Source organism: Littorina saxatilis, linkage group LG5 (genome assembly GCF_037325665.1).
Source record: "Littorina saxatilis isolate snail1 linkage group LG5, US_GU_Lsax_2.0, whole genome shotgun sequence".
NCBI classification, from domain to species: Eukaryota; Metazoa; Mollusca; class Gastropoda; order Littorinimorpha; family Littorinidae; genus Littorina; species Littorina saxatilis.
In genome coordinates this window covers 58,198,437-58,216,768 of record NC_090249.1, presented here as the reverse complement: position 1 = coordinate 58,216,768, position 18,332 = coordinate 58,198,437, and the positions used below count along the sequence as shown (strand labels likewise).

At 43.8% G+C, this 18,332-nt stretch overlaps 2 protein-coding genes across 2 annotated transcripts; both read right to left on the bottom strand.

The window, feature by feature from the left end:
* Positions 1–10,115: 10,115 nt before the first annotated feature.
* Positions 10,116–10,769, bottom strand: LOC138967825 (sporozoite surface protein 2-like). Its single transcript, XM_070340483.1, has one exon. The coding sequence runs from the start codon at positions 10,767–10,769 to the stop codon at positions 10,116–10,118; it is 654 nt and encodes a 217-aa protein (XP_070196584.1).
* Positions 10,770–10,790: 21 nt separating this feature from the next.
* Positions 10,791–11,165, bottom strand: LOC138967824 (sporozoite surface protein 2-like). Its single transcript, XM_070340482.1, has one exon. The coding sequence runs from the start codon at positions 11,163–11,165 to the stop codon at positions 10,791–10,793; it is 375 nt and encodes a 124-aa protein (XP_070196583.1).
* Between the last annotated feature and the right edge of the window lie 7,167 nt (positions 11,166–18,332).

The following is an 18,332-nucleotide window of genomic DNA, read 5'->3' as shown; positions in this document are numbered from 1 at the left end:
CGGTTCTGAGGCGGTAGCACCTTTAGAAGCAGACGAAATGTTTGTCGTGCTCATCCAAACCAATGGCTAAAACATTGGATAGTGTTCGTGTGTTGCACCACACTTTGAATTGTTGGGTGTGACGAAAACTCGTGGTGACGATTTTAAACCATGTTGGGTCACGCATGGTCCAATCTTACATGGTCCAATCTTACATGGTCCAACATTACATGGTCCAACCTTACATGGTCCAATCTTACATGGTCCAATATTACATGGTCCAATAATATATATGGACCATGTAAGATTGGACCATGTAAGGTTGGACCATGTAAGGTTGGACCATGTAAGATTGGACCATGTAAGGTTGGACCATGTAAGGTTGGACCATGTAAGGTTGGTCCATGCAAGATTGGACCATGTAAGATTGGACCATTTATGGTTGGACCATGTAAGGTTGGACCATGTAAGATTGGACCAATCTTACATGGTCCAATATTACATGGTCCAACCTTACATGGTCCAATCTTACATGGTCCAATATTACATGGTCCAACCTTACATGGTCCAATCTTACATGGTCCAATATTACATGGTCCAATATTACATGGTCCAATAATATATATATGGACCATGTAAGATTGGACCATGTAAGATTGGACCATGTAAGATTGGACCATGTAATATTGGACCATGTAAGATTGGCCCATGTAAGGTTGGACCATGTAATATTGGACCATGTAAGATTGGACCATGTAAGATTGGACCATGCAAGGTTGGACCATGTAAGATTGGACCATGTAAGATTGGACCATGTAAGGTTGGACCATGTATGGTTGGACCATGTAAGATTGGACCATGTAAGGTTGGACCATGTAAGATTGGACCATGTAAGATTGGACCATGTAAGGTTGGACCATGTATGGTTGGACCATGTAAGATTGGACCATGTAAGGTTGGACCATGTAAGGTTGGACCATGTAAGGTTGGACCATGCAAGATTGGACCATGCAAGATTGGACCATGCAAGATTGGACCATGTAAGGTTGGACCATGTAAGGTTGGACCATGTAAGATTGGACCATGTAAGGTTGGACCATGTAAGGTTGGACCATGTAAGATTGGACCATGCAAGATTGGACCATGTAAGGTTGGACCATGTAAGGTTGGACCATGTAAGATTGGACCATGTAAGATTGGACCATGTAGGTTTGGACCATGTAAGGTTGGACCATGTAAGATTGGACCATGTTAGATTGGTGTGCATCAGTGCAAAACACACCACCAGCTACAGATAGATCAGTATGTACCCCCCCCCCCCCCCCCAAGTGTTACAATGCAATACACACACCTACAGCTACAGATACATCAGTATACATACACCCCACCCCCCAAGTGTAACAGTGCAAACCACACTTAAAGCTACAGATTCAGCAGTATCATGAGTATGTACTCCACACCCCCCCCCCCCCCCCCCACTGTACAGGACAAAACACCTACATCTACATCTACAGATACAGCAGTATGTACTCCCCCCCCCCCCCCCCCCACTGTATAACAGCAAAACTAACATTAAAGAAAAAAAAACCAAAATCACTTACTCGCTGGATCCGTCGGTTGTCCTCGAGTTGACGTTAACAGCTTGAACACACCTGTAGGTTTCCATCCGTCCTTGGCTACACAATTTTAACTTGTCAACTATCACCGCCACCACGTGGCACTGGGACCAGCACTCAGATTGAGATCCCGAGGCGACATTCGTCTCGGATAACATATCATCAATGTGCTGTCCAACATTCGCAAGAATGTCTCTTCTTTCGATATTAACTTGAACTAAGAAAACAAATAAACTTCGCTCACGCGGGAAAGTAGCAGCTAGCCGGCCATGTTCACACTCAATCTTGTTTGTACCGTAAGGAAAGCTATTAGAGTATTTCAAGTATATATGATGGCGTATTTTTAAAATGTAAAACTCATGGTTTGAGCTCATGCTGTATTTGATTGCAAATATACAAACAAAACTTACAATTAATTATCCTACTGCTATATGAAAAAGTCAACAAATATGAATAATTTAGTTTCGCATTTGCAGAGTCATGTCACGCCGTTCCCGACGCTTGAACAGGGGACGTAACAAATGCTAAAATAATGATAATAAATTCAAGTTGTTATCTCCCGTCCTCACCTCACCTACGCCTGTGACCCCGTCTGGGGTATAGGCCGCCAATTATCTCCCGTAACTCTGCATATTTTTATCGACAGCAACATTGCATCGGGCCGATGTCGGGGTTTATTACGTACATTTGCCGAGTTTTACACACAGTCAAAACGATATCGGCGCGACAACGGACGTCGACACACGACATTTGACGACGTCACCCGACTGAAATCGTCAGTCGGCCGACGAAAGCTTGCTAGCTGGGATGTCACTCAACTCATGCCTTGATATTCAATGTCACTCAACTCATGCCTTGATATTCAATAGGTCACTCAACTCATGCCTTGATATTCAATGTCACTCAACTCATGCCTTGATATTCAATGTCACTCAACTCATGCCTTGATATTCAATGTCACTCAACTCGTGCCTCGATATTCAATAGGTCACTCAACTCATGCCTTGATATTCAATGTCACTCAACTCATGCCTTGATATTCAATGTAACTCAACTCGTGCCTCGATATTCAATAGGTCACTCAACTCGTGCCTTGATATTCAATGTCACTCAACTCGTGCCTCGATATTCAATATGTCACTCAACTCGTGCCTCGATATTCAATAGGTCACTCAACTCGTGCCTCGATATTCAATATGTCACTCAACTCATGCCTTGATATTCAATAGGTCACTCAACTCATGCCTTGATATTCAATGTCACTCAACTCATGCCTTGATATTCAATAGGTCACTCAACTCGTGCCTCGATATTCAATATGTCACTCAACTCGTGCCTCGATATTCAATAGGTCACTCAACTCGTGCCTCGATATTCAATAGGTCACTCAACTCGTGCCTCGATATTCAATAGGTCACTCAACTCATGCCTCGATATTCAATATGTCACTCAACGCATGCCTCGATATTCAATAGGTCACTCAACTCGTGCCTCGATATTCAATATGTCACTCAACTCATGCCTTGATATTCAATGTCACTCAACTCATGCCTTGATATTCAATGTCACTCAACTCATGCCTTGATATTCAATATGTCACTCAACTCGTGCCTCGATATTCAATAGGTCACTCAACTCGTGCCTCGATATTCAATAGGTCACTCAACTCGTGCCTCGATATTCAATAGGTCACTCAACTCATGCCTCGATATTCAATATGTCACTTAACACATGCTTCGATATTCAATGTCACTAAACTCATGCCTTGATATTCAATATGTCACTCAACTCGTGCCTCGATATTCAATAGGTCACTCAACTCGTGCCTCGATATTCAATAGGTCACTCAACTCATGCCTCGAAATTCAATAGGTCACTTAACGGACTTCAATTCAGACGATCAACCATCTCAATGTGTTATATGGCAATGACCGATTACCCGCCCTGGCCTAAACCCTTTTGTGTGCATCGGTATTGTCTATTTGTGTGCGTTGTGTCAGTTCCAGGGATTAAGTGGAACAGGCGGCTGTATACAGTTCTGTGTGAAGGGGCTGTTTAGTATGAGTCTTGTAGATCTGATAAACAAAAGAAAATAAGCGCTCACAATGAATACACGCATGCGGTGTGTCTAAAACACGCGGGGACACGCGGGGACACGTGGGGACGGTGAACTAGCACGCCGGGACGTTATATAATAACATTCTGACTATCCTTTATGTATTTAAAAAAAAAGAGAAAAAAAATTATATTTTACTAATGTAATTTTTTTTTGTTTTTGTTTTTTTTTGTTTTTGTGAGAATGTTATAAAATAACGTCCCCGCGTGCTATTTATCCGTCCCCGCGTGCAGTTAAACTGTCCCCGCGTGTCCCCGCGTGTCCCAGCGTGTCCCCGCGTGTGGGGACACGCGGGGACACACGGGGACACACGGGGACGATGAACTAGCACGCCGGGACGTTATATGATAACATTCTGACTATCCTTTATGTATTAAAAAAAAATAAAAATTTTTTTACTTATTTAATTTTTTTTAAATTTTTTTTTTAGAATGTTATAAAATAACGTCCCCGCGTGCAGTTAAACTGTCCCCGCGTGTCCCCGCGCGCGGGGACACGCGGGGACGGTGAAATAGCACGCGGGGACGTTATTTTATAACATTCTGAAGAAGAAAAAAAAATTAAATAAGTAAATAAGTTAATAAACATTTTTTTTTTAAATACATAAAGGATAGTCAGAATGTTATTATATAACGTCCCCGCGTGTCCCCGCGTGCTGTTTAACTGTCCCTGTGTCTAAAACACGCGGGGACACGCGGGGACAGTTTAACAGCACGCGGGGACACGCGGGGACACGTAGGGACGGTGAAATAGCACGCGGGGACGTTATTTTATAACATTCTGTTAAAAAAAAATTAAATAAATAAATAAGTTAATAAACAATTATTTTTTTTTAAATACGTAAAGGATAGTCAGAATGTTATTATATAACGTCACCGCGTGTCCCCGCGTGCTGTTTAACTGTCCCCGCGTGTCCCCGCGTGTTTTAGACACACCCCACGCATGCAGGAAAAAAAATGAAAAAAAATATACTGTATGGCAGCTCGCTTTCCCCAGGGAGAAAGCAGCCCGAATTTCCATGAGGGTAACCTCACAGGACTATATAAAATCTTATCTTATCTTATGCATACGACATGTGTTATCGAGTCAGTGAGAGTTATTCGGAACCAGTCTCCTTGCACCTGAGAGAATAACAAGCATTGAAACGAACAAGCGGCTTTTATCCTCATTTCATTTTCTTTATTTTTTGTCTTGTTGTCTAAATGTGTGCATGATTCTTATTCTAAATGATACGATGTTCGGAGTAAATGTGTGTGTGAGTATGAAGCTATGATTTCTACGCGATGTAATCTGTGTGTACGAGCCAAAAGACAAATTTCTGTGTGTACCACATTCAGGTAATAACGTTGTAGTGAACTCTTTTTCTTCTTCAGCGTATGACTGTTGGGTCACTCATAGACTTAGTCTGAGGCCTGCTAATGTTATGAACTGGCACGTTCGGCGGTCTTCCACAGTTCCCCAGTTCCCCAAAGTTTTGCGTCCGGAGTTGTACTCTCTGGCCAAGTCTGCTTACTCACGGGGGCAAGGAGAGTTCACGGTTGTATTGAACTGAATTGAACTTTATCCTACATACGTGAGAGACACTTGTGAGATAATAATAGTTCAAATCACACGTGTGTATATCATGTAAATGAGGTCATGTCAAGCAGGGACCTGTTTTTCCACTGCTTATGATGCCAAAGTCAACGAGACAAACGTCATTATAGAAAAAAAAATTGCGCTCGCTAATTTTACCCTCGATGAATTTTTAGAACTAACACGTCACGCCACACTTTTAGAGTGACGTTTCTTTACTTTGACGTGACAGATTGTACGAGGCTTCAGAAGAGATGGAGGTTCCAAAGGCAAAGCAAGCGTCTTCAATTTAGCTGCCTCGACTGCAGGAAATTTTCAGTAAAATACACGTAAGTACAGTAGGCCTATGTAGGATGTAGAGGTTACATGCCGAGTCTCAGTGATTATCAAAAATAATGGTCGAAGTTAGCGGATCATGAAAAAGTAGTACCGAAACAGAACAGCTTCTCAACCCATTGCACTATCGAGGATTCAGGCTGTTGCTGGCTCGTTATTTGTTTGGTTGCTGGGTCATTATCGAAAAATAACTAGCTCCACAAGTTTACAGAGGTAAAGAAGCAGAGGGGGGAATAAAAACAGAATACTACATGGCTTGCTGTTCCGTACCACCGGATTTACACTCGTTGCTTTTTCGCTCGCAGTTCAATATTTAAAAAAACAAACTCGTGTAAATCTGGTACGACACAGCAAGCCATGTGGTATTCTCTATGAAGCTAAAACTTAACGCACAAAAAAGAATATGACGTCATACTTCATCATGACAATGTAAGACACTGTACATCACGTGCCGTCATTCCATACTTTCATAATAACATTCTGAAGAAGGCAGTTTGCCGAAATATTGAGAGAAAAAAAATCTAACCTGGTTACTGATGGGTCCACTTTTGTTTAAATGCTAAAAATTGTGTCTGCTCAACTTGCCTGTCAGGGTACTGGGCTGGTGACGTCAGGACCGGACGCGTCAACACGCATGGCTGAGCTGTGCAGCACACGTCATACACATGTATCCACCTTGCAAGGTTCATCACAATTCTTATGATAAAGACTATTATTTTGTAAAAAAAAAAAAAATAATAAAAAAAAAATCTCAAACGACTCCCGGGTAAAGCGATAGGTCAGTCACTACAACTGGCAATGCGACAATGTCCGATGACGGAATTCCAGACAAAAACCTGCAGAACTTCAAAATAAATTCGAAGTTCTAGCTGTCTTCCAGAGTCTAATTAGGCAGACTCTCTGTTTGAGGATGATTGAAGAGAAAGACTTTCTGGTTTGAGGGTAAATTTTACACACATCCTGAACTTCTTCGCAGCAATTTCTGCATTATTTGGCCTCGCCTAAAACGTACCGAGTGCGCCACCCTGCTCGAGTTTGTGGTTTTGCGGTAGCGCAGCGGGTTGGTGATTGAGCTGTTGCTGGGATATCGGAAAGAAAATAAACGGTGCAAAAGACACGTAACACACTGCTGCTCGCTCAACCTTCATTTCCTCTCTTGCAACTTCTTCTTACTTTGAGTTTCTCACCTGAAATTCTCACCTGGATCTCGAGTCTCTCACATGACATTCTTACCTGAACCTTGAGTTTCTCACCTGAAATCCTTACGTGAACCTTGAGTTTTTCACCTGAAATTCCAACGTGAACCTTTAATTTTTTTAATGGAATTCTTACCTGGACCTTGACTTTATCAATGTTCGTATTCTTCGCGGAGACCGGGTTGATCCGTCTCGGCTTACGGGTTTCGGCTAGCCATGCCTTATTAGTATTGGAGAATACTAATCCAGGTAGTTTAGTTTCGCTCCGTAAGTTTCAAGCAGACAGAATGTTTTCCTACCGCTTAAAACAGCTTGATTTTACATGCACATGACCCAAAAGAAACTTTGCGCGTCGGCTTTTTAATTAATTGCATCTTCGACGCTCAGGTGCTCGGCAGAACATGAGCTCTGTTTTCACAAATACGCTGGTAACTGCACATGAAAGCAAAGGTGTGCACGAAATAAACATTTACATTGGTTGTTTCTGGACAAGTATGCGTGTGACGAACCAATGCAGATAGACTGAGTGTTTTTTTCATTTCGTCACATTTTGAATTTTGACCAACATTTCAATGAATTTGATAGAAAAATGAGGGCTTGACAGTGCCGTCTCATTTCTTGCAAAAAGCCGGATATAACGTCATCGAAGACACTTTTTGAAAGAAAAAAATGGTCTAGGGATATCTTACACACACACACACACACACGCACACACACACACAGCCCCACTCTAAATGTACAACAACAAAAAACACAATACTGGGACTGTTTACTAGGTGTGATCCAAACAAATTGACCAAATGTGATTTCCGAGAAGACTGTCGTATCTGGCCCAAATAACGACAGCTCCTACATCGATGCAAAGTCGCAAGTGCCTGAGCCATCAGAAAAGGTTCTCTTCGTTTCTTTATTGTTGTTGTTGTTGTTTTTCTTCAGCAAGGCCTCCATAGACTAAGTAGACATGGTGATGTTGTTGGCACGGCCGACCCAAGGGCGGATCAATTCACTTTGGATGGGGGGGTTACAAAATGACTGCGAAGATACAAGTTGACGGCGCCGAAGGCGCCTAAGCCTCTAGGGGGGTCCGGGGGCATGCCCCCCCCCCCCCGGAAATTTTTTTTATCCAAAGAAGCAAAATAGAGCTATCTGGTGCATCCTGAGCCAATAAATTACCTCTTTTTTGGGGGGGTGGGGGGGGGTCACGTAACCCGTGTAACCCCCCCCCCCAGATCCGCCCTTGCCGACCCTTATGTCTAGTATACTGCCTTTCTGTCTATGTATGTGTGTATGTATGTATGTATGTGTATGTGTAGGCCCTATGTGTGTGTGTGTGTGTGTGTATGTGCCCGCGCGCGAGTTGTCTGACTGTCTGCATCTCTGGCTTAATTTCCGTCTATGAGAGCTGAAATCTTGCTATCTGTCTGTTACCGAATGCTTGTTGCACATTTCTTACTGTTTTTTTTATTGTCGTTCGTTAGCTTGCACTTTTCCACGTTGTAACAGACATAAAGCCACTTCCGGAACAAAAGGGCGACAATCTTTACATACCACGCCACACCAACAAAACACCGAACACGATTGAGACGTTGATTTACAGAAGCAGGGGAGGTAATTGCAGTTTGCAGACGTCGAGATGAGGTCTGCTTGCCAAGACTTGCTCTCGGCCCGTTACGATAAATTGTTCCTTTGACGAGCTAATCTCGCCAAGACTGTGGGTCTGCCTCCGTGGCTGTGTCTACAGTCTTGCAATGATTGGCAAATTCTGGTATGGGATGTGTTTGGTAGAGTTGCTGGCTCGAATTGATTTGGTGCGGATGTGGAAGAACAGCAGATTAAAAGGGTGAGAGAGAGCGAAGCGTTGAAGCCAGACATTGAAGTAAACAAATAGACGATGTTCGGAAATAACTCTGTCGGGTTTGTATGGTCTGTGAAAGAGTGGATATCCTTGATTTTACTAAGTCAAGCTATCCCCATGGGCTAATGTCCTCGTGTTTCAGATATATTTTCTCTCTATTGGCAGGCTTCTAACGTCACGTGGACAATTTCCATGGCCCTGACAGTTTTTCCAATCAATTTGCTTTAAAAATACGATCGCCTCAGTGCCGCCTCAACTATTTTAGAAAATCTGGATATGACGAGATTAAATTAGGCGTCGGGTATCATCTGGAAGAACATTTGTATATATTTTAAATTTCATGAAAATCTGTCGAGTAGTTCCAACACCACCGCCATGCTCGTCTCGATTCCTGGTATATCTAAAAACTTTCAATCAACACTTTGGTAAATGTAAAAAGAACAACCAATCAACTCTTTTACTGTAGACAGCTGTTAGTATCTGTACTGTGCGTCGCTTTATCTGGGTGGTTGTGCAACCTTCCCAAGATATTGCGAGGGCTCTTGCAAGGCCTTCCAACCAATCTTGCATGAACTGATTGTTCAATCGAAAGTATTCGTGGCGACAATAAAATGACCATGTGCATATTGATGGCTTCATAAACCTGACTTTAAGTTCTCAAGCCGGGTGAGATGAAAACAGTTTTCAGTGTTAGAGATTTTTATGGGAAAGGAGGGTGTGTTATAGTGACACTGCATTCTACTTATGATATAGAATACCTGTATATGAAAACTAACTAACCCTAACCCTAGTCCTTATGCAAATCCAGCTCGAACAGGGCATTTGACAAACAAAATGGCTGCAATATCAGACTGTCATCCTCCATCTTTCACAAAGTTCAATAGGTCAGCCAAACACTGTACACTGAAATCCATAGCGCTCTAATCTCCCCTTTATTAAATGTGCCAGTGAGTGATGTCCCCTCGTTTGGATTGTCTCCCCTAGGGGATCACGCGCACTACGTGTCCCTGACCTGCGCACTGACAAATCACGTTTCCTTAAACTCTCGTCTAATTCTCGCCCCCACGGGAAGTGGTGCTGGAATCGGAAATTCCATCCCTTCAAATCGTAATCGAGTGCTGTAGTATGCAGAGGCCACGGGACTATGACCTTCATGAGAGAAGTACGACAGTGGTACCTGCCATGAAAGGACTCGCTTGGGAACAACCAACAGTGTCCTTACATTGCTGCCGGCCTGTCATGGCGGCTATACTTTTTCTTCTTCTGCGTTCCCGGCCATGCTAAAACGTTAATCCGGTCTGCAGGGCGAAGTCCGCTGTCCGCTGCAGCGACGTTTTCGGCCCCCAGAGCTTCTCGTGGTCCATGCCTGGCGTCTCAGGCCGACAAAGGATGGGCAGGACTGCAGGATATTGGTATGTTATTTTGTATGACATAGGCATTGGTCAATGTCTGAGATGTTCAGTCTGTACGGTACATGTGTGAGAGGAGCTGGCAGTGTCCTGTTCGCAGCCTGAAGATGGTGCTCTATCCAGCTGGCGAATGCTGTCTTCTTCTGTCCCCAGGTTTAAGCGTTGGCGCCATGAGGTCCTGAGCCTGTTTCTCAGAATAGTCTTCGCTTTGCTGTATGACGTGGGGTGTGTGGGCTGTTCCTGTTTGCTGTATGACATGGGGTGTGTGGGCTGTTCCTGTTTGCTGTATGACATGGGGTGTGTGGGCTGTTCCTGTTTGCTGTATGACATGGGGTGTGTGGGCTGTTCTTGTTTGCTGTATGACATGGGGGGTGTGGGCTGTTCCTGTTTGCTGTGTGACATGGGGGGTGTGGGCTGTTCCTGTTTGCTGTGTGACATGGGGGGTGTGGGCTGTTCCTGTTTGCTGTGTGACATGGGGGGTGTGGGCTGTTCCTGTTTGCTGTGTGACATGGGGGGTGTGGGCTGTTCCTGTTTGCTGTGTGACATGGGGTGTGTGGGCTGTTCCTGTTTGCTGTATGACATGGGGTGTGTGGGCTGTTCCTGTTTGCTGTATGACATGGGGTGTGTGGGCTGTTCCTGTTTGCTGTATATGGGGTGTGTGGGCTGTTCCTGTTTGCTGTGTGACATGGGGTGTGTGGGCTGTTCCTGTTAGCTGTGTGACATGGGGTGTGTGGGCTGTTCCTGTTTGCTGTGTGACATGGGGTGTGTGGGCTGTTCCTGTTTGCTGTATGACATGGGGTGTGTGGGCTGTTCCTGTTTGCTGTGTGACATGGGGTGTGTGGGCTGTTCCTGTTTGCTGTGTGACATGGGGTGTGTGGGCTGTTCCTGTTTGCTGTGTGACATGGGGTGTGTGGGCTGTTCCTGTTTGCTGTGTGACATGGGGTGTGTGGGCTGTTCCTGTTTGCTGTGTGACATGGGGTGTGTGGGCTGTTCCTGTTTGCTGTGTGACATGGGGTGTGTGGGCTGTTCCTGTTTGCTGTGTGACATGGGGGGTGTGGGCTGTTCCTGTTTGCTGTGTGACATGGGGGGGTGTGGGCTGTTCCTGTTTGCTGTGTGACATGGGGTGTGTGGGCTGTTCCTGTTTGCTGTGTGACATGGGGTGTGTGGGCTGTTCCTGTTTGCTGTGTGACATGGGGTGTGTGGGCTGTTCCTGTTTGCTGTGTGACATGGGGTGTGTGGGCTGTTCCTGTTTGCTGTATGACATGGGGTGTGTGGGCAGTTCCTGTTTGCTGTGTGACATGGGGTGTGTGGGCTGTTCCTGTTTGCTGTGTGACATGGGGTGTGTGGGCTGTTCCTGTTTGCTGTATGACATGGGGTGTGTGGGCTGTTCCTGTTTGCTGTATGACATGGGGTGTGTGGGCTGTTCCTTCCTGTTTGCTGCCTGCCATTGACAGTCTATACGGCTATACAATGCAATGGTTTTCCTGCATTAGGAATTTTAAGGCTGTATCACCAACCAAATTCCATTTGAATAAACTTTTCAGTAATGTCAACAATTACCCCGGCTATGGTTGAAAAATCCCTCCCACTACTTATGACTTTTTATTTTGGTCAAAATGGGACAACAAAATGTGACCTTCATTGGGAAGCGTCCTCTCATCAGAGGGGTCTCATGTCGCAGGTAAGCTCAGTTCCACCGCAGAATGGTATGTGACGTCAACAGGCCTACCACGGAAGACCGATTCACCACACAAAAACTGGCAATTATTATGGTACAACAATCAATATTACTTGGTAAAAGTCAAGAACAATGACTCAGATTATCTCTCTCAAATTATCTCTCTCCATTTTCCCCGAAAGCGGCATATGAATGCCTGAATGGCGGGGTGAAAAACGGTCATATACATTAACATCCTCTCGTGCAAAGTCATGAGGGAACGTGTTTCAGCCCATGAACGAAAGGGCGGGGATGTAGCTCAGTCGGTAGCGCGCTGGATTTGTATCCAGTTGGCCGCTGTCAGCGTGAGTTCGTCCCCACGTTCGGCGAGAGATTTATTTCTCAGAGTCAACTTTGTGTGCAGACTCTCCTCGGTGTCCGAACACCCCCGTGTGTACACGCAAGCACAAGACCAAGTGCGCACGAAAAAGATCCTGTAATCCATGTCAGAGTTCGGTGGGTTATAGAAACACGAAAATACCCAGCATGCTTCCTCCGAAAACGGCGTATGGCTGCCTAAATGGCGGGGTAAAAAACGGCCATATACGTAAAATTCCACTCGTGCAAAAAACACGAGTGTACGTGGGAGTTTCAGCCCACGACCGATGAAGAAGAAGAAGAAGCCCATGAACGAAGAAGAAGAAGAAATCTCTCTCCGTCAACAGTCCGCCGTGTAGATATGTTCTTTGCACGCGAGATAACGTTTACGGGATGAATCGAATTTGAACGTCGAACTATCGCTTTTTGCCACACTTTCAACACTGTTACTGTTCGCTCCTCATGTAAAGGGTTTGATACATTGCACTATGTACCAACTTATTTGAATTCTTGAGATTTCGTGTTACTTGGTGTTAAACCAGAGGCGTCGGCTGATTTGCCAGGAACGAACAACAGACCTTAACGCGTACACACACACACACACACACACACACACACACACACACACACACACACACGTACGCGCGCACACACACATCTCCAACATCTATCACCAACCACATCTACACAAATCCGCCACTACACACCATCACCACCCTTTAAACAAACAGTCCCACAAAACGGCCTCATTCCAGACGCTTTCAAAAAGAAACCAGAATTTTGTTAAAAAAGTTTTTTTTATTGATTTTTTTCCAAACCTGCATCAATAAGTAAAGGTACCAGAAAACAAGTGTTTGACGACGTCATAGTAACAGTACTAACAGTAACAGAGATTTTTGTTTGTTTCTTTGCTGGTTGTAAGGGTGAAGACTAGTTTTACCTTTAAAACCATGTATAAAAAAAAAAAAGAAAGTTTGAATTGTTGGAACGTTTAATCAGGACAAAACAATATATTCGCAAGAACCTCTACACAGCGGTCTGTAAAGTTGACAAAAAGAGAGACGACAGAAACAAATGTAGAAAAGTTTGTTTTGCTTAACGCCCAGCCGACCACGAAGGGCCATATCAGGGCGGTGCTGCTTTGACATATAACGTGCGCCACACACAAGACAGAAGTCGCAGCACAGGCTTCATGTCTCACCCAGTCACATTATTCTGACACCGGACCAACCAGTCCTAGCACTAACCCCATAATGCCAGACGCCAGGCGGAGCAGCCACTAGATTGCCAATTTTAAAGTCTTAGGTATGACCCGGCCGGGGTTCGAACCCACGACCTCCCGATCACAGGGCGGACGCCTTTACCAGTAACAGAGATACCAATGACGCTAAGGCAAATACGTTATAACAATTTGGTACTGCTATCGGCAGTGTTCGAATTTAATTACAAACTCCATTCCAATTAAGAAAAAAATCGTTAGCAACGAACAAATTATACTTTGATTAAATCATTTCAAAACTACAAACTCTATGGACCTTTCTGTTTAGATTTCACATAATCTGAGTTTTAACTCTTTTTTTTTATTTTATTCACTTACAAATTCAAATATCATTGCAATAAAAAAAAAGATTGAATACATGTCATATCTTTCCTTTCCGATAAGGACAAACAAATTATTTTATTCAACCTTCATGCGTACATTTAAAATAATTTGTGTTTTTATTTGTAATGCCAAACTGTTCACAGTACTTACACACGTGTGTCTTTTTGTTACATCTGCGTCAATCCATATACCAAAAGATGCACCTAAACAAACCAGAACTATGCTTACTTTCCCTCTGAAGGTTTGCTGTACAACAATCCGCAAAAACAAAAGAAAGATAGTATTTTACTCTACACATCTAATGTACTTCATAAAAATTTTTTAAAAAGGTTCTGTAAGAAAACAGGTCGGCTTAGGTAATTTGTTTTAAATTAACAAATTGAAAATATAAACCAAAACAAAACGTCAAATTTATGCATGGAATGAAAAGAAAAAGAAAAGACATTCGCGTGATCTGTACTTTTGATGTTTATGGCAAACTTTGAACAGCAAAAGACGAACTCAAAACAGAAAATATCGTAAGTTGAGCTACAGTAAGTGTTACACGGGCATAATGCTGATAACGACAGCAACAATACAGCGATAATTCTAAATACAACATCACTAAGACACCACATGCAGTGCTGTTCCCAGACACAGGTCAGTTGGACCTGGATACAAAATATATATCGGTCAAAATATCCGGGCCAAAAAAAAATAGTTGTCACAAAACATCCTGTGTATCGAAACTATCGGACATTCGACCGGCCTCAGGTCAGGGCAATGCGCCAGATCAAAACGTAAATGGTCGAAGACCGAGTCCTGACGCGTGTTTCTTTAAGGCGAGACATTCTTGCGGCTAGCCGCTTGTGGAGCTAGGAAGCGAGAGTGTATATGAAACGGTTTGGTGGCTAGCTAGGCAAGATTTAAATACCATTGGTTGTTACAGAAAAGGTCGTCTGCCCTGGTCGGTTAATAGCCATGGACAACCAATGGGATTGGAAGCTGCGCCGCCCCCATTTTTCTCGCTTAGCGAACAACCCTCGCGTTCGCTTGCCAAATCTTAGCGCTCCTCGCGGCGAGAATTGTCCAAGAAACAGTACTTCCTCGCTCCACTCGCCAATTCTCGCCTTAAAGAAACGGGGGACCGGGAACAACACTGCACATAATGGACAAGAGTGTCGCAAGGAATACCATGACATAAGGATGACCGTGAGTAACAAGTGAATAGTGCACCTACGACAACGACGTCAACACCACCACCAATGATACACAACAACAAACGTCTAAGATAGTGCACGCAGCATTTTGCCAGCTGCAATGTTTACGGCTAATATCATCACAAGGCAAGTAATATCAAATTCTAAGACAAGATGCATGCAGTGATCGATGCTAGAGTTCGTGATTAGTAACATTTCAAGAACGACAAAACCAAAGGGGAAAATGTATGTACAAATCACACATTTGGACCTTTTGTTTATGCGCAAGTACAATTTGATTAGACGAAAAAAGAAGAAAACAAAACCACACACACACAAAACCCACAAAAACACAAAGATACCATTGGCAATTCTTCTAATAAAGACCATGAACATATACTTCGTGTAGTCGACATTCTGGTAACTCAGTGTAGCTCTTTTTGTTAACAAATAAATCAGACCGAACACGATTGTCGGATTGAGAGAAAAAAAACTTTCGACATTTGCAAAAATAAAAAGAGAGAAAACTGCAAACGTAGGAATGCCTCCAGTTGCCTTCCACAAAAATCCCTTCATGCTCAAAGTGTAAACAGCCCTTAAAAACGTGTGTGTGGACTCTAGGAATTTGCCGAATTCTGTCCTGCAAGGAAGCAGACGACCACTTCAATCCCACTAACGATCGCGGCGCCACCTGACGGCGAAGGGAGACAACTTACGTGCTTCAGGGGCAGAGCACCCTTCCGAGAGGCTCTTGAAGGAGAATTTAAGATGGGAGTTTATTGGTTCGCCTTCTCTTGCAGGCCGTGAGGTGGGCGAATCGTTTATAAATTACTTTGCTAACGGGACACATAGACACCTCGGGGTGGTGACTTTTCGCTTCTGGTGCCATTGGCGTGTGGCACCTCTCATCTCCACTTTCCACACGCTTGTTGATACGCGTAGCCGTAGACTGAATATCCTTGCATATTATGTGGGGACCGCTCGGCATTCCGTATGGAGAACGTGAACCTGCAGTACTTACGAAAATGACATCTTTTCTACAGAAGTCAATTAACAAGGATTTTCCATCTTTCATGCGTTCTTTGGAGAAAGAGGAGGGCGGATGTGGTATACACAAATGGTTGTTCCCGTTAGCTTTCCCTTTTCATCCTGTCAATCATTAAATTCCTGTTGTTTTGTTTCAACTCCAGTGCGAGAAAAAGGTGGATATGACTTTAATTGCTGGGTTTTGTTGTTGTTGTTTTCTTCTAATAAAGACCATGAACATTATACTTCGTGAAATCGACATTCTGGTAACTTTTTTTTTCTTCTAATAAAGACCATGAACATTATACTTCGTGAAATCGACATTCTGGTAACTTTTTTGTGCTCCTGTTGCGGCATTCTTTTTTTAACGTTCTTTCGTTGAATTATCGCTTCAAGAACTACAGTTGCAGAAACAATAGGGGAAAACAAAGAAGTGTGCTTTTTATTTACTTTCGATCTAGATCTGAGCAGAACGGGCAAGAACACTAGGCCGACAGTGAACTTACGTTGCTCAGTGGGCCACGTGAAATCGGGCTCTTTAAAAACAATAAATAACAAATCCAAAATATGAGTAATAAGGAAAAGTCGTTACGTTTAATTTCCCCACTTCCCCCTAAAGCATAAATCTATACACTTCCATGATGTCGCTCGATGTCAGCTCAATGTTCTTCTTCGTTCATGGGCTGAAACTCCCACGTTCACTCATGCTTTTGCACGAGTGTGTTTTTACGTGTATGACCGTTTTTACCCCCGCCATTCAGGCAGTCATACACCGCTTTCGGGGGAGCTCAATGTTCAATTTCGCCAAGAGACGCTTGAGCCATTCATATTCAATACCCAGCCTTTTCAGGGCATAAAAAGGTCATACAGTTACGGTTCCTGAAGTGACTAGGGGAGGCAATACTGCGCATAATTTGGGCGCAATGCAGCACCAATCAATATGCTCCTTGCCCTTTTCTGCGGGATGAATCGACAAGTCGTTTACGTGAATAAGTTCAAGTCAGGAATTGACAAGCGTCTGTTTGTGCATGAGTTGTTACAGTGCTAGTGTCAGTGCTAAATTGACTCCAAGTGGCACTTTCCAAGATCTACAGCTTTCCTCGTAAAAATAAAAGATGTCAGAAATTATCTTACGAATGTCGGTGAAAGCGTGTTGCTTCCTGTCAGCCGTCAGTTAAAATGACTTACTACAAACATTTTGCTTCGCAGCGCAACTGAATCAAACTTTATTAAAGGGAAGATCGAATCCCCTTTCAGGCATTACCGTGACAGTTTATGAATGGATTGTGCCAACGATTACGAGAAGGTCCGTCTTGCTCCACTATCCCTCCCGTCCCCCCCCCCCCCCCCCCCACCTCTCCACTACTCCAACCCCAACCATCCTTCACCGAGTTGTTCCGAAGATTAATTTTCTTTTCTCCGAATTTGTTTTCATCTCTTTCATAGAGCCACTTTTCAGCTGTCAGAGAGACTGAACAAATCTACACAAAATATCAAAGGTTGTGAGTAAAAAAGCTGGAAGGAAAGTTTATGTCTGACCCCGTGTCTTCATAGCCATATTTTGTCAGACTACTACTTGTGTTTGCCGTTCGCTGCCGGTTGGCCCCTAGGGGGGTGTTGAGGGGTGCAGTATGTTCCTATCGACTTGACAGTTACACTTCCACAACACGAAAGGAAGCTTTACCGTGAAGAGGGGTCAATCGGACTCTTTCCGGGTCACGGGAGGGGGGGGGGGGGGTCTGAAGTGTGGAAAATAACAGGTTAAAATTCACGTTGCCTGTTCAGTCGACAAGCACGTCGGCTTCGCAAGCGAAGAGAGTTGGGTTTTTTTGCGGCGGCGCAAAACCGTTGACAGTTTTTCAATGAAACCAAAACTGTTTTATTGTTGTTGTATTTTTCCACGGCAAGAATTGGTTGGATGTTGTTGTTTCATTTCACGGTAAATGTTCATGTTATTCTAAGGAAAGTCTTTGCATCTTTGACTGACTGATTTCAATCGGTGTGCCCTGGCTCACTATACATAGACAACGTGGACGTCGCACGCTGCCGTTGATGGCTGGTCTCACATTTCAAACTGCCTATCTTTTTGTGAACAGCGTACGCCGCAAAGGGAATATGTGCCCGGATGCTTTGATGGACGGCAAAGAGACATGAAAGATGGAGTTCTTGGATCTTGAATTTCGCGCGGATGATTTGTATGTAGGTCTAGGGTAACTGGGACTTCACTTCCAAACATTACGCTGCCAGTCAAAAGGCAACGTGTTTCGTGAGCTGTAACGGGCAAGTGAGCCAGAGGAGTTAACCTGCCCGAAGAGGTAAGAAGGATTCAGATCTGTTGAAATTAGAGTTATAGAGTTATAGACAATGTTCGGGGAGAAAAACAGCAACATCACAAACTACAGAAGTAC

Coding starts and splice junctions, on each gene's coding strand:
- LOC138967825 (XM_070340483.1), bottom strand. CDS start 10,769: ATGTCACACAGCAAACAGGAACAGCCCACACACCCCATATACAGCAAA.
- LOC138967824 (XM_070340482.1), bottom strand. CDS start 11,165: ATGTCACACAGCAAACAGGAACAGCCCACACCCCCCATGTCACACAGC.